The sequence below is a fragment of the Saccopteryx leptura genome, chromosome 1, assembly GCF_036850995.1.
Source record: "Saccopteryx leptura isolate mSacLep1 chromosome 1, mSacLep1_pri_phased_curated, whole genome shotgun sequence".
Lineage (NCBI taxonomy): Eukaryota > Metazoa > Chordata > Mammalia > Chiroptera > Emballonuridae > Saccopteryx > Saccopteryx leptura.
In genome coordinates this window covers 311,739,283-311,756,324 of record NC_089503.1, presented here as the reverse complement: position 1 = coordinate 311,756,324, position 17,042 = coordinate 311,739,283, and the positions used below count along the sequence as shown (strand labels likewise).

At 37.5% G+C, this 17,042-nt stretch overlaps 1 protein-coding gene across 1 annotated transcript in view; it reads left to right on the top strand.

The window, feature by feature from the left end:
• The window catches only part of ENTHD1 (ENTH domain containing 1), a 133,503-nt gene that overhangs the window by 26,713 nt on the left and 89,748 nt on the right, over positions 1-17,042 (top strand). Inside the window, exon 3 of the mRNA XM_066358485.1 lies at positions 1,370-1,488. Coding sequence (XP_066214582.1) covers positions 1,370-1,488 — 119 coding nt within the window. The remainder of the gene's footprint in view (positions 1-1,369; positions 1,489-17,042) is intronic.

The following is a 17,042-nucleotide window of genomic DNA, read 5'->3' as shown; positions in this document are numbered from 1 at the left end:
CTTGATTAAAGGAGGTGACCCCATACCATTTTAAACCATTGTTTGGTACCTTAAAGGTTCTTATGCTTGCACCTTAGGGAAGATGTAGAATAATAAGATTAAGTAAAGGATATGTCTTTCTTTAGAAAGTAGGAGAAACTTGAATATGAAAGGGAAGGGGAAAAGAACTTGCCTGATGCTTCTACACAGTTGCATTCTCAGGATGATCAGTTTTGGGAAAGAATCTGTACAGAAGTTGTGGATCTGTGTATTGACTCCAATAAAATTATCTATGTCTACCCTGACCGTAGGAAGTTCAAATACCGACAATGGTGTGCATATACCAGTTTGGAAATAGCTTTCTTATACTTCTTATTGTACCCAATAATATACTGAGATGAAGCTGGAACTAATACTTTGTTTACATAGTAATTAACATACAAAAATAATATTTAGACTACAAAAATGTTAGATTCCATAAAAATATATAAGCAGATATATCAGTTTATTCTCATTGCCATATTCTTTTATGTTTAATTTTTTTGTTTAAAAGTTCTTATCAAATAATCTACATTTCTGACTAATTTTGTTTAGAAAATGTGAAGTTCACATAGCAGTAATAAACTTCTTATAAATATTAATTAAAATAGTTATAGTTATTATTCCTGCTTTGCTAAAATTTTATTTGAATCATTTTCACATTTTAAAACTATTTCTAGACAATATTATATCTTATATTAAAAAAGATGTTTCAAAAAGTAAAACTATAAAATTGTTGACAGGAGAAAGGCTAGAATTGAAACTGTAGTTTTAAACTTTGTCTCAACTATTAGTTATTATAAAGGGCTATATTAAAATGATTACTATTCATAGGTAACCATTGGTAAATGATGTGTATTTTATAGACAAAATGGATCTTCAGAAGTGATTGACTTAAAAATTGTGAGCTAATGTAAAAATATTACTTTTTTTTTTTGTATTTTTCTGAAGTTGGAAACGGGGGAGGCAGTCAGACAGATTTCCGCATGCGCTCAACCGGGATCCACCCAGCATGCCCACCAGGGGGGCGATGCTCTGCCCCTCTGGGGCATCGCTCTGTTGCATCCAGAGCCATTCTAGTGCCTGGGGCAAAGGCCATAGAGCCATCCTTAGTGCCCGGCCAACTTTGCTCCAATGGAGCCTTGGCTGTGGGAGGGGAAGAGAGAGACAGAGAGGAAGGAGAAGGGGAGGGGTGGAGAAGCAGTTGGGCGCTTCTCCTGTGTGCCCTGGCTGGGAATCGAACCTGGGACTCCTGCATGCCAGGCCGACGCTCTACCACTGAGCCAACCAGCCAGGGCCAAAATATTACCATTTTTGCCAAAATAAAATCTTAACTTTATGTTATTGACAGAGAACACTTCCAAGGCAGGATGGAAACAAGAGGAGTGGCAAGACATTCAATTGCCTAGTGAAACTGCATTGTCCCAGGAAACAATACCACTCAAGTTTAATACTTGGAAATCAACAGAGGTAAGTTATTATAATAGTTTTCTATTGCTGCTCTAAAAAATTACCACAAGATCTTGATAACATGATACGAAGTGAAATAAGTAAATCAGAAAAAAACAGGAACTGCATTATTCCATACGTAGGTGGGACATAAAATTGAAACTAAGAGACATTGATAAGAGTGTGGTGGTTACAGGGGGGGGGGGAGAGGGAAAAGGGAGAGGGAAAGGGGGAGGGGGAGGGGCACAAAGAAAACTAGATAGAAGGTGACAGAGGACAATCTGACTTTGGGTGATGGGTATGCAACATAATTGAATGACAAGATAACCTGGACTTGTTATCTTTGAATATATGTATCCTGATTTATTGATGTCACCCCATTAAAAAAATAAAATTAATTTAAAAAAAAAGAAAAAAAATTACCACAAACTTGATGTCTTAAATCAACACAAAATGTATTATCCTACAGTTCTGCAAGTTTAAAGTCTGACCTGGTCTCAAAGGGCTGAAATCAAGTGTGTGCAGGGCTGCATTCTGTTCTGCAGGTGCTAGGGGAAAATTTATTTTCTTGCCTTTTTCAGCTTCTTTATGTTCTAAGAGAAACTGCTTATCTTTTAACTTTGTTTTTGGTGTCTTTTGTTATACAGAGTTTTAAATAATAATATTGGATTATCTAAGTTCTCTTTTATAGTTTGTGCATTTAAAAATCTTCTTTAAGGCCCTGGTTGGTTGGCTTAGTGGTAGAGCATGGGTCCGACATGTGGATGTCCTGGGTTCAATTCCTGGTCAGGGCACACAGGAGAAGTAGCCACCTGCTTCTCCAACCCTCTTTCTCTTCCTTCTCTTTCTCTATCTCTCTTTTCTCCTCCCACAGCCATGGCTCAGTTGGAGCAAGTTTGTCCTGGGTGCTGAGGATGGCTCCATAGCATTCCCTCAAGTGCTAAAATAGCTTGGTTGGTCAGCAACAGAGCAGTGGCCCCAGATGGACAGATCAGCCCCAGATGGGGCTTGTGGGTGGATCCTGGTCAAGGTGCATGCCTCCACACTTTTCACTTAAGAAAAAATTTAAAAAACTTTTACTTAATAAGTTCTTTTTTATCCTAATATAATAAAGATCTTGTATTTTTTCTTCCAAATACTGAAACCCTTATGCCCTCTAGAATTTTACTATATAGTATGAGACAAAGTCTTATTTTATTTGAATCCCTGTGGGTATTTAATTTATTGAACAGTCTTTCTCTACTCATTTTTTATGAAATAATTATATACTTATAGGAAGTTGCAGAAATAGCATGGAGCCCCATGTACCCTTCCCCAAGCTTCCACCAATGTTGACATCTTACATAGCTGAAGTACAGTATCAAAACCAGGAAATGTACGTTGGTATGTTACTGCTAACTTGACTACAGACCTTAGTTAGTTTTCAAATTTTCAATTCAGTATTCAGTTTTTTAACCTGCATTTGTGTGTGTATGTGTGTCTATTGATTCTATGTAATTTTATCCTAAGTATGTATTTGTGTAACCACCACCAAAATTAAGGTAAAACATTGTTCTATCCCAACAGAAGTCCCTCATGCTACCTACCCCCTCTCACCCATGACAGCCTCATCCCCTGGTAACCTCTGATCTTTTCTTCATTTATAGTTTTGTTATTTCTAGAATGCTATATAAATGGACACAGACAATATGTAACCTTTTGAATTTTTTTTTCACTCAGCATAATGTTCTTAAAATCCATTCAGGTTGCTGCATATATCAATAATTCATTTCTTTTTATTGTTGAGTGGCATCACATATGATACATCTGATAGATGTATCAGAGTTTATTCAACCACTTACCCATTGAAAGATATTTGGGTGTTTCCAGTTTGGGGCTATTTATGAATAAAGTTATTGTGAACCTTTGTGTACAGTTGTTTATATGTAAAGTTTTCATATCTCTGAGATAAATGTCCAAGACTATGATTGCTGTTTTGTAGTAAGTGCATACCAAATTTTATAAGAAACTGTCAAACTGTTTTCCAGAGTGGCTGTACCATTTTACATTCTCACTAGTAGTGCATGTGAGATTCATTTTCTCTGCATCCTCACCAACTTTTGTTATTACCACTATTTTCTTTTAAAGATTTTATTTATTGATTTTTCAGAGTGGCAGAGTGGGAGCGAGAAGTATCAATTCATAGTTGCTTCATTTTAGTTGTTCATTGGTTGCTTATTGTATGTGCCTTGACCGGGCAAGCCCAGGGTTTTGAATCGGCGACCTCAGCATTCCAGGTCAATGATCTATCCAATGATATAGCCACCACAGGCCAGGCTATTCCCACTATTTTTATTTTAGCTATTCTAATAGGTTTGTAGTGACTTCTCATTATGGTTTTGTGTTACCCAAATGGCTAATGGGGTTGAACATCTTTTCATGTGCTTGTTTGTGCCATCATGACTTCTCTTTGGTAAAATATATCATCATCGTCATATATTTTGCCCATTTTCTAATTGGATTGTTTGTTTTTTATTATTGAGTTTTGAGAGTTCTTTGTATATTCTGAATACAGATACTTTGTCAGAGATGTTATCTGCATTTATTTTGTTTCAGTCTGTGGCTTGTCTTTTCTTTTTAACAATATCTTTTATGGAATATAAATTTTAAGTTTTGATGAAGTTCAGTTTATCAACTTTTTATTTTATGGATAATGCTTTTGGTGTCATATCTAAGAACTCTTTGCCTAACCCAGGGTCATGTAGATTTTTCTCTTATGTTTTCTTCTAAAAATTTTATAGTTTTATATTTTATATTCAGGTCTATAATCTATTTTGAATTAATTTTTGTGTGAGATATAAAGTTTATGTCAAGGTTCTTAAATTTTTTTTTTTTTTTTTTGCCTACAGATACACAATTGTTTCAACATCATTTATTGAAGAGACTTAAATTTTACTGTGATATGTTAAAAGTGGGTCTTCCTTATTTCTCTTCCTTGTCACCTGTGAGACTTTCCACTGAGAAGTCTTTCATCTCTATTTAATTCTGAGAAAGTTATCTCTTGTTCAAATATTTCTTACTGTTCATTTTCACTTTTCTCTCTTAGGCTCTTCTGATCTGATAATAGTAATTTTCTTTCTATCTTTATATCTCTTAACTTTTCTTTAAAATTTCTGTTTCTTTATTGGGGTTTTTTCTTCTCCTAGAGTTTCTCAATCTGATCTCTCAAGTTGCTAATTTGTTCTCAGCTATATCCATTCCACTATTTATCACATCTGTATTCCCTATTTCAACATTTTATTTTTACATTTGGTATTTAATATTTCTATTTCATTCTTTTTCTTGCCTTTGTTTCTGTTTCTTTTCTCTTTTTTGAGAGAGAGAGAGAGTGGCAGGTAGAGAGAAACAAGAACATCAAGCTGCTCTTGTATGTTCCCTGACCAAGAAATTGAACCAGCAACCTATGAGCTCTGGTACAAATGCTCCAACCAACCGAGCTATCCAGCCAGGACTTAATTTTTTTTTAGAGACAGAGAGAGGAAGGGACGGCAGGGGTTGGGCAGGGGAGGGAAGCATTCATTTGTTGTTCTGCTCTGTCGTACATTCATTGGTTGCTTCCCATGTATGCCCAAATTGGGGATCGAACCTGCAAACTTGTTTTGGGATGACACTCCTAACTGACGGAAGTAACCAGACAGGGCTGTTTCTGTTGCATATTGCTTATATCTTTCTTTGCTTTTTAAAGTATGTATATTATGGTTATTTTAAATTCTTGGTCCTAAAATCTGTGCTTCTGATGAAACCTGTAATTCAGTTTTTAATTTTTCTTTTGAAATAGTTTTGATTCTCAAGTGACTAACCTGTAGAAGTTATAACTGCTCTGTCTAAGATTTCTAATGGCCAGACCTAAGTCTGTGTCGGCTCTATCAGTTTAAGTGGGAGGTGGGGGAAATCGACTCTCAGGTAGAGAGCACTTCCCTTGCCTCTCCAATCCTTCCAAGAATATCAGGTTTAATTGTTTCTCACTCTGAGGATCAATGCCTAATCAGATCTTTCTCCTCAGCACCCCAAGAAGAAGCAGTTCTTGGGGGAGACACTCTTTAAATTGTAAACCACCTGCCTTGGGAGATTGGAAGTGGAAGGTTAAAGAGGCATCTTTTCAAGCCTACCTAGTCAGTCCCCACTGATGGTTCTCATCTTCCAGAAGGTGTGTAGTCAGGTCCAAGCAATGAATGGTGGGGGTAATTCTACCACCTTCTTCCTTATTTTATCTTACCACTGTATGGGTCACCTTGTGCCCCAAGCTAAAGCCAACACTGACTTCCCTCCTTCTCACCACCACATACAAATATACCATTTCAGAACAGCCCCTCTATCTCCCTAGTAGCTAGCCTCTCATAGTTACTTCTCGATTTGATGTTGTGTCCTTACAGTACCTCCCGGGTTGATTCTGAAGGAGGGGCCACCAGAACCAGAACCAGTACCTGCTCTGTTCTTTAGTGTTCTCTGATCTTCTCAGACTTATACCTACTCACTCTGTTTGTACTTTCACATAAGAACACACATAAATTAATTAATCTGGCATCTCTAGTTCTCCAAATACTGCTTTTTCTCTATTTCCCTAAAATTTTTTCAGCTTAATTTCTATTAGATATGTGTTAGGCCACTTAATCTCTGTTTGTTTTTTGTTTGTTTGTTTGTTTTTTATAGTTGTTGTTTTTTGCCCTGGAATGCTGAGGTTGCTGGTTTGAAACCCCAGGCTTGCTGGATCAAGGCACTTATGAGAAGCAGCTACTAGAGAAACAACTACTACCATTTGATGCTTTCTGCTCCTCTTCTTCCCCCTTTCAACTGCTTTTTAAAATATTTCTTCTTGCCTGACCTGTGGTGGCATAGTGGATAAAGCGTCGACCTGGAAATGCTGAGGTCACCGGTTCAAAACCCTGGGCTTGCCTGGTCAAGGCACATATGAGAGTTGATGCTTCCAGCTCCTCCCCCCTTCTCTCTCTGTCTCTCCTCTCTTTCTCTCTGTCTCTCCCTCTCCTCTCTAAAATGAATAAATAAATAAATAAAATATTTCTTCTTTTGGCCCTGGCTAGATAGCTTGTTGGTTAGAGCATCATCCTGGAGCATAGAGGTTGCCAGTTTGATCCCTGGTCAGGGCAAATACAGAAACAGATGTTTCTGTCTCTCTCCTGCTCTCTCCCTTTCTTTCTGTAAACATAAAAGAGAGGAAAAACTTAAATATATATATATATATTTAGACTCATTACATTTTCTTTTTTATTTTTATTTATTTATTTATTTTAATTTTTATTTATAATTTTATTTTTTTAATGGGGCGACATCAATAAATCAGGTTACATATATTCAAAGATCAACAAGTCCAGGTTATCTTGTCTTTCAATTATGTTGCATACCCATCACCCAAAGTCAGATTGTCCTCTGTCACCTTCTATCTAGTTTTCTTTGTGCCCCTCCCCCTCCCCCTTTCCCTCTCCCTTTCCCCCCTCCCCCTGTAACCACCACACTCTTATCAATGTCTCTTAGTTTCACTTTTATGTCCCACCTACGTATGGAATAATGCAGTTCCTGGTTTTTTCTGATTTACTTATTTCACTCCTTATAATGTTATCAAGATCCCACCATTTTGCTGTAAATGTTCCAATGTCATCATTTCTTATGGCTGAGTAGTATTCCATAGTGTATATGTGCCACATCTTCTTTATCCAGTCGTCTATTGACGGGCTTTTTGGTTGTTTCCATGTCCTGGCCACTGTGAACAATGCTGCAATGAACATGGGGCTGCATGTGTCTTTACGTATCAATGTTTCTGAGTTTTGGGGGTATATACCCAGTAGAGGGATTGCTGGGTCATAAGGTAGTTCTATTTTCAGTTTTTTGAGGAACCACCATACTTTCTTCCATAATGGTTGTACTACTTTACATTCCCACCAACAGTGTATGAGGGTTCCTTTTTCTCCACAGCCTCTCCAACATTTGCTATTACCTGTCTTGTTAATAATAGCTAATCTAACAGGTGTGAGGTGGTATCTCATTGCAGTTTTGATTTGCATTTCTCTAATAACTGAAGAAGATGAGCATCTTTTCATATATCTGTTGGCCATTTGTACTTCCTCCTGGGAGAAGTGTCTGTTCATGTCCTCTTCCCATTTTTTTATTGGATTGTTTATTTGTTTGTTGTTGAGTTTTGTGAGTTCTTTGTATATTTTGGATATTAGGCCCTTATCTGAGCTGTTGTTTGAAAATATCATTTCCCATTTAGTTGACTTTCTGTTTATTTTGTTATCAGTTTCTCTTGCTGAGCAAAAACTTCTTAGTCTGATGTAGTCCCATTCATTAATTTTTGCCTTCACTTCTCTTGCCATTGGAGTCAAATTCATAAAATGCTCTTTAAAACCCAGGTCCATGAGTTTAGTACCTATGTCTTCTTCTATGTACTTTATTGTTTCAGGTCTTATGTTTAGATCTTTGATCCATTTTGAGTTAATTTTAGTACAGGGGGACAAACTGTAGTCCAATTTCATTCTTTTGCATGTGGCTTTCCAGTTTTCCCAGCACCATTTATTGAAGAGGCTTTCTTTTCTCCATTGTATGTTCTTGGCCCCTTTATCAAAAATTATTTGACTATATATATGTGGTTTTATTTCTGGACTTTCTATCCTGTTCCACTGGTCTGAGTGTCTATTTTTCTGCCAATACCATGCTGTTTTGATTGTCATGGCCCTATAATATAGTTTGAAGTCAGGTATTGTAATGCCCCCAGCTTCATTCTTTTTCTTTAGGATTGCTTTGGCTATTCGGGGTTTTTTATAGTTCCATATAAATCTGATGATTTTTTGCTCTATTTCTTTAAAAAATGTCATTGGAATTTTGATGGGAATTGCATTAAATTTGTATATTGCTTTGGGTAATATAGCCATCTTGATTATATTTATTCTTCCTAACCAAGAACAAGGAATATTCTTCCATCTCATTATATCTTTCTCGATTTCTCTTAACAATGGTTTATAGTTTTCAAAATATAAGTCCTTTACATTCTTTGTTATGTTTATTCCTAAGTATTTTATTTTTTTTGTTGCAATTGTGAAGGGGATTATTCTTTTGAGTTCATTCTCAGTTGTTTCATTGTTGGCATGTAGAAAGGCTATTGACTTCTGTATGTTAATTTTGTATCCTGCGACCTTACTGTATTGGCTTATTGTTTCTAGTAGTCTTTTTGTGGATTCTTTGGGGTTTTCGATGTATAAGATCATATCATCTGCAAAAAGTGATACCTTTACTTCTTCTTTTCCGATATGGATGCCTTTTATTTCTTTGTCTTGTCTGATTGCTCTGGCTAGAACCTCTAGTACCACATTAAATAAGAGTGGAGAGAGTGGACAACCCTGTCTTGTTCCTGATTTAAGGGGGAAAGCCTTCAGTTTAGTGCCATTTAATATGATGTTAGCTGATGGTTTATCATATATGGCCTTTATTATGTTGAAATATTTTCCTTCTATACCCATTTTGTTGAGAGTCTTAAACATAAAATTGTGTTGTATTTTATCGAAAGCCTTTTCTGCATCTATTGATAAGATCATGTGGTTTTTGTTCTTTGTTTTGTTGATATGGTGTATTACGTTAACCGTTTTACGTATGTTGAACCATCCTTGAGATTCTGGGATGAATCCCACTTGATCATGATGTATTATTTTTTTAATATGTTGTTGTATTTGATTTGCTAGTATTTTGTTTAGTATTTTAGCATCTGTATTCATTAGAGCTATTGGTCTGTAGTTTTCTTTTTTTGTGCCATCCTTGCCTGGTTTTGGTATGAGGGTTATGTTGGCCTCATAAAATGTGTTTGGAAGTATTGCTTCTTCTTCAATTTTTTGGAAGACTTTGAGTAGAATAGGAACCAAGTCTTCTTTGAATGTTTGATAAAATTTGCTGGTATAGCTGTCAGGGCCTGGACTTTTATTTTTGGGGAGTTTTTTAATAGTTTTTTCTATTTCTTCTCTACTAATAGGTCTGTTTAGGCTTTCTGCTTCTTCTTGACTCAGTCTAGGAAGGTTGTATTGTTCTAGGAATTTATCCATTTCTTCTAGATTGTTGAATTTAGTGGCATAAAGTTTTTCATAGTATTCTACAATAATTCTTTGTATATCTACGGTGTCCGTGGTGATTTCTCCTCTTTCATTTTGGATTTTGTTTATATGAGTTCTTTCTCTTTTTTCCTTGGTAAGTCTTGCCAAGGGTTTGTCAATTTTATTGATCTTTTCAAAGAACCAGCTCTTTGTTCTATTAATTTTTTCTATAGTTTTACTGTTCTCTATTTCATTTATTTCTGCTCTGATTTTTATTATCTCCTTTCTTCGGCTGGTTTTGGGTTGTCTTTGTTCTTCTTTTTCTAGTTCCTTAAGGTGTGAAGTTAAGTGGTTCACTTGGGCTCTCTCTTGTTTGTTCATATATGCCTGAAGTGATATGAACTTCCCTCTTATCACTGCTTTTGCTGCATCCCATAGATTCTGATATGTCGTATTGTCATTTTCATTAGTCTGTATATATCTTTTGATCTCTGCACTTATTTCTTCTTTGACCCATTCATTTTTTAAAAGTATGTTGTTTAGTTTCCACATTTTTGTGGGATTTTTTTCCTCCTTTTTGCAGTTGAATTCTAGTTTCAAGGCTTTATGATCAGAAAATATGCTTGGTACAACTTCGATTTTTCTGAATTTGCTGATGTTGTTTTTGTGGTCCAACATATGGTCAATTCTTGAGAATGATCCATGTACACTGGAGAAAAATGTATACTCAGTCACTTTGGGATGAAATGTCCTGTAGATGTCTATCATATCCAGGTGCTCTAGTGTTTTGTTTAAGGCCACTATATCTTTGTTGATTCTCTGTTTGGATGACCGATCTAGAGCCATCAGCGGTGTATTGAGGTCTCCAAGTATGATTGTATTTTTGTCAGTTTTTGTTTTAAAGTCAATAAGTAGCTGTCTTATATATTTTGGTGCTCCTTGGTTTGGTGCATATATATTAAGAATTGTTATGTCTTCTTGATTCAGTGTCCCCTTAGCCATTATGAAATGGCCATTTTTGTCTCTGAGTACTTTTGTTGTCTTGTAGTCAGCATTATCAGATATAAGTATTGCTACGCCTGCTTTTTTTTGGATGTTATTTGCTTGGAGTATTGTTTTCCAGCCTTTCACTTTGAATTTGTTTTTATCCTTGTTACTTAGATGAGTTTCCTGTAGGCAGCATACAGTTGGATTTTCTTTTTTAATCCATTCTGCTACTCTGTGTCTTTTTATTGGTGAGTTTAATCCATTTACATTTAGTGTAATTATTGACACTTGTGAGTTCCCTATTGCCATTTTATAGATTGCTTTCTGTTAGTTTTGTGTCTTGTTTGATCCTTCTCTTTCATTTTTCAATCTTTTGTTTGTATTTGGTTGTATTCCATACATCTTTCCTCTGTTGCTATCTTTTTTATCTCATGTGCTTCTGTGGTGGTTTTTTCAATGGTGGTTACCTTTAAGTAATGAAAAGGGTTCCTACCCTGTTCATTGTAGCGCACTATTTTGTGAGTACTTTTGCACTCCATCGTCCTTTGCTACTGTTAATCTCCATCCTCTCCCCCCTTTCTTTTTGTTGTTGTCACAGTTTAAATTTGGTTTTATTGTGTTCTTTTTGGAGCTTTTACTTGTGGCTTTATTTTTTTTTGTTCTTTGTATCTGATTGGAGAACCCCCTTTAGTAATTCCTGGAGTGGGGGTTTTCTGATGATAAATTCCCTCATCTTTTCTGTATCTGTGAATGTTTTTATTTCTCCTTCATATTTGAAGGATAGCTTTGATGGGTATAGTATTCGTGGCTGAAAGTTCCTCTCTTTCAGGACTTTAAATATTGGGGTCCACTCTCTTCTAGCTTGTAGAGTTTCTGCTGAGAAATCTGATGATAATCTAATGGGCCTTCCTTTATATGTTGTATTCTTCTTTTCCCTGGCTGCCTTGAGAATTTTTTCTTTGCCGTTGGTTTGTGCCAATTTCATTATGATGTGCCTTGGAGTAGGTTTGTTGGGGTTAAGATAACTCGGAGTTCTGTTTGCTTCATGAATTTGAGGCTTTAGTTCTTTCCACAGGCTTGGGAAGTTCTCATCTATTATTTGTTTGAGTATGTTCTCCATTCCATTTTCTCTCTCTTCTCCCTCTGATATACCTATTATTCTTATGTTATTCTTTCTGATGGAGTCAGATAATTCTTGTAGGGCTATCTCATTTTTTTTTAATTTTGAGTCTCTTTCTTCCTCTCTCTGTTGTGCCTCAAGTTGCTTGTCTTCTATTTCACTAATCCTCTCTTCTATCTGGCCTGTTCTATTAGCCAAGCTTGTTACCTCGTTTTTCAGCTCGTGAATTGAGTTTTTTATCTCTGTTTGATTTGTTTTTATAGTTTCAATTTCCTTGGACATATATTCTTTGTGTTCATTGAGTTGTTTTCTGAGCTCCCTAAATTGCCTTTCTGTGTTTTCTTGTATATCTCTGAGTATTTTTAGGATTTCTATCTTGAATTCTCTGTCATTTAACTCCAAGGTTTCCAAAAAATAAAAAATCAAAAAAAGTTGTGTTTTTTTAAAAAAAATTAATAATGAAATAAAGAAAAATAAAATAAAATAAAAATTTTAAAAAAGGAAATTATTCCCCCCCCTCCTTTTTTTCCTCTCCTCTCCTCTTCCCTCTTTCTTGAGAAAATCTTGTGGTGAACTGTGAATTATATTGTATTTAATAGAACAAACAATGCCTGTAATGGAAGGCCTGAATTGGGGAAAAGTAATAAAGGGGCAAGAAAGAAAATAATAATAATAATAAAAATAAAAAATAAAAAAGGGGGGGATTTGGACCCACAAAAAGCAAATAATGAAAAAATTTGGATCAAGAATAAAATGATTTGCGTTTAGGTGTTGGTTGACAAAGAGTTATGATGAGAGGAGTAAGAGGGAAACAGGAAAATGGGGGGACAAATTAAAAAATTACTATTGTATTTAGTGGAACAAGAGCTTGATAAAATGGAGAGCCAGGGATGGGAGCACTGCTAGTGAGTTAAAAAGGTGAAGTAAAAACCCCCCAAAATGCCACAAACATAAGTTTGAGTCCCAGATAAAATAATTTGTTCATTATTGAGGTTTGAATGAGAGGAGACGTAAAGGAGCAAGGAAGAAACTAATATAGAGGGAGAAGAGAAAGAGAGAGAGAGAGAGAAAAAGAGGGAACCACTAAAAGAAGAAAAAAGAAAAAAGAGGAGAGAGAGAGAGAGTTAAGAGTTTTGGAGTGCAACCCTCATAGAGAGAAAGGAAGAGGAAAGAAAAGATAATGGGAGATGTAACACTTATGGGTAGTGTAGTTCAAGGAGAGGAGAGAGTAAGACCGGTAGAGAGTTAAACGACCAAATTGGAGGAGAAAAAAAAAATCAAGGATGAAGATAAGAGAAACAAACAAACAAATATAATAAAATGGGATAGGTTATAAAGTCTGCAGATTATTCTGATTTTGAGAGGTTATCTTCTTGCTTTTTCTTTTCTCTCCTTCTTCCTGGTCGGTGACTCTGTACCCCGGGTTCTGCCCCTTTGGCACGCTCAGGTAGAGGTTTGCAGTTGATAAGTCTCTATGGCGATGTCATGTATTGTGCTTCAGTCTCGTTGGCAGTCGAGGCTCATCAGCATTTATAGGCTCCAACAGTGAGAGAGTCTGTGTTCCTGGAGCCTCTCTCCTAGTCTTTCCTTCCTCAATTAGTAGCCTGAGAATCCAGCTATGGGGTTGCTGCTGCCTCTGCCTGGATAGTAAGAGCCTCAAAGAGCTGGCAACTCCCCACTCTATTCCCACTCAGCACAGGGCTCTGGGTAAGGCTCAGTCAGTCAGAGCCGCTAGCATAATCAGCCAGGGCTCCCGCCCACTCAAAGACCTCTGGCTCTGCCACTCTGTCCGGTAACACGGGCGGGCCCCCACTCCCGGAGCGCTTGGAGGAAACTCTCAATCACTATCTGCGCGCGCAGACCAGGATGTTAGACCGGAAGTCTCGCCCTCTGAGTGAAACCCCCGCCCGCACTGAAAAGTTCCAGTGTTGGAATTGGCTCTCGCTCCGTCCCATGTGCGGCTTTTTCAAGGCGCTGGGGCGGCCTGAGACTCTGCCCTCGGCCCACACAAAGGTCCCCGACTCTGCCCCTCCATGGGACAACACGGGTTTCCATTCCCGAGGTGCTGGGAGGAGTCTCCTGCCCACTCTCCGTGCGCGTAGACCAGGATGTGAGGCCGGAGTCTTGCCCTCTGAGTGAAACCTCCCGCCCGCACTGAAAAGTTCCAGTGTTGGAATTAGTTCTCGCTCCCTCCCTGCGTGCGGCTCTCCCAGGGTGCTGGGGCGGCCCGGAGGCTTTCGGCCCACACAAAGGCCCCTGACTCTGCCCCTCTGTGGGATAACACGGGCAGGCACTGCCGAGGCCCTAGGAGGAATCTCTCGCTCACTAACTGCGCGCGCCGGCCAGGAGATCAGGTAAAATGGCTGCCCCGCTTGTCTTTCTTTGTCTGGGTTTGGCGCGAGTGTTAGCTGTATTGCCCGGGTTGTCACAGGAACAGTTTTTCCTCGGCTTGGATCTCCGTGCCACAGCCTGGTTCGGCCGTTTGTGCCGCGGCCTGGATCTATTCACCCCCTTTGCCCGCCTTAGTTTCTATATTCTCAGTTTCCAGTGAAAACCGCCCTGTTTAGGTTAGTGAGGAAGGCGGAGCATTTCTTACTCCCTATTTCCTTCGGGGTTTGGTTATATATTTAGCCAATTTTTCACTCGATCATACCTTTGGGTGTATTGCAAAACATCTGGAGGCTCCAAGGATAGGTTTTTCTGTTTCTGGTTGAAGATCTTGTTGAGGTTTGGGGGAGATTTATCGGTATCGCTTCCTACCCTGCCATTACTCTGACGTCATCCCTCATTACATTTTCATGCTGTATTTTAGGTAATTAATTAAAACCATCTTCCAGTTCCTCCTTTCTTCTGTGCCTGCTCTGGAATTTTTCCTGTCCATTGAGTGTTTTATTTCAATAGCTATATTTTTTTATTGCCAGCATTTGTCATTGCTTATTTATATACATTTTACTTACTTCATCTCTACCTGTTTTTGTATATTGTTTTCTCATTCCTTTAAATTAATACTACCCTTGCCTGACCTGTGATGGTGCAGTGGGTAAAGCGTTGACCTGGAATGCTGAGGTCACAGGTTTGAAACTCTGGGCTTGCAACATAAAGGAACTTATGAGAAGCAACTGCTATAAGTTGATGCCTCCCACTCCTCCCCCTACCCCTTTCTCTTACACTCTCTAAAATTAATAAATAAAATCTTAAAATTAAGCTATTCTTTTCACTATTTTTGAGAACTGTAAACAGACTTAGTTTTAAATACTTTTTAAGTTTCTTTTCTTCTCCTGTGTTTTGGAATATTGATTTGCAAACTTCTCTTGAGTGGCTCAAATATTTCATCTTTCTTTTCTCAGAGTGTCCTCACAGTCCATTCCTGCCTAACAGGTTTTCAGCTGCTTCTTCCTGACCCCTCAGATTACAGACCCACCTTCAGGATTTACAGTGGCAGCTTGCAGCCCCTTCCTTGTGCTCAAATCAAAGATGTTGCAGATCCAGTCCTCTCACCTATTTGGGTATAATACTTTAAAAAGCCATCTTCCCAGGCTATGATTTATGCCCAATTGTTTCAGCTTCCTTTATAAATAGGAGCTCCAGTGCTCAAGTGTAATTTCAAGCAGTGAGACCATATTCAACACTCCTATCTTGGATGGATGCTTTGAATCTGTATTTACCCCTTAGGAGTCAAGCTCCTGCTTTTCTCTGCCTTTTTCTGGACCCAAAGCCCTTAAGGTCCACAGCTTTCATCTCCTTTCAGTTATGTGATCCTGTTCATGCTCTCATCCAGGAAGATGTTCATCTTGTTTTTGAACATTACTGTGTCTTTAATTTTCACATTTGTATTTTCTCGTTCATTGCTATTTGTTTGAAAAAGGAAGGTATCCTTAAAGTATAAACTTATCGAACCATCTGGACTAGAAATCTGTTTCACTCAAGACTATATGAAATTATCTTATTCATTCATTTGTTTTTCTGTTTGGTGTGTATTTCTCCTATCAGAAATAAAGCTTCATTAGAGTAGAGACCTTTTTAGTTTTATTCACTACTAGTTGCCATATTTTTGTTAATGAAGAAGTAAATGAATAGTAGACATTCAATAGTAACTTTCTTCTCTTCCTGTGAAAGAGGCTTGTTTGGTCTCCTGCTCAGAATGCTCTGTTTAGCGTTTCCTACCACAGTTTCTGTGAAGAAGATTGAAATTCCTTTCCCCAACCCAATTAGGTATTGGATTTATAGCAGCTTATAAAAGTAACATTTACTGTTCCTTAATTACATAATAGTCCCTAGATAAAAAATGTGTAGATTATTTTAAAAGAAATGACATTAAATCAAAATGATTTTTAAATTTGAGATCAATTTATTTGCTGCTGATGGTTTTTAAGGGAGAAAATAGACTGGGCTATTTTTTTTAATGAGATATAAAACCAACTTTTATTTCTTTCTTTTTCTTATATGATTTTAATTTGTGTTTACATAGATTCAAGTGTCTCACTGAATATATCTCCCCCCACCCCCTATTACCCTTACCTCTCCCCCCAATGCCTTCCCCCTTTCCCCCCAAGATTTGCTGTCCTGTTTCTATAATGCTGTGTTATGTATATATAATTTCATTAATCTCTTTCTCTTCTCTGATCTCATCTTCTTTTCTACTTTCCCTCTGTCTGCTTTCCTTCTGGTCCCTTTGATCCCGCCTCTGCCTGTGTTCTGTTCCTCAGTTCACATTGTTCATTGCATTCCTCAAATGAGTGAGCTCATATATATTTTTCTTTCTCTGCCTGGCTTATTTCACTTAGCATGATAGTTTCCACGTCCATCCATGTTGTTGCAAAAGGTAAGATTTCCTTTTTCCTTATGGCCTCGTAGTATTCCATTGTGTATATGTATCACAGCTTTTTAATTCACTCGTCCACCGACGGACACTTGGGCTGTTTCCAGATCTTGGCTATTGCAAACAATGCTGCAATAAACATGGGGGTGCATTTCTTCTTTTGAATCAGTGGTTTGGTATTCATAGGATATATTCCTAAAAGTGGGGTGACTGGGTCAAAGGGCAGTTTCATTTTTAATTTTTTGAGGATCTCCATAGTGTTTTTCACAATGGCTGCACCAGTCTGCATTCCCACCAGCAGTGCAGGAGGGTTCCCTTTTCTCCACACCCTCTCCAGCACTTATTATGTGTTGTTTTGTTAATGAGAACCATTCTGACTGGTGTGAGGTGGTATCTCATTGTGGTTTTAATTTGAATTTCTCTAATGATTATTGATTTGAATCATATGCCTATTGGCCATCTGTATGTCCTCTTTGGAGAAGTGTCATTTCTTTTGCCCATATTTTGATTGGATTGGTTACCTTCCTGGTTTTGAGTTTTACAAGTTCTTTATAAATTTGGGTTATTAACCCCTTATCAG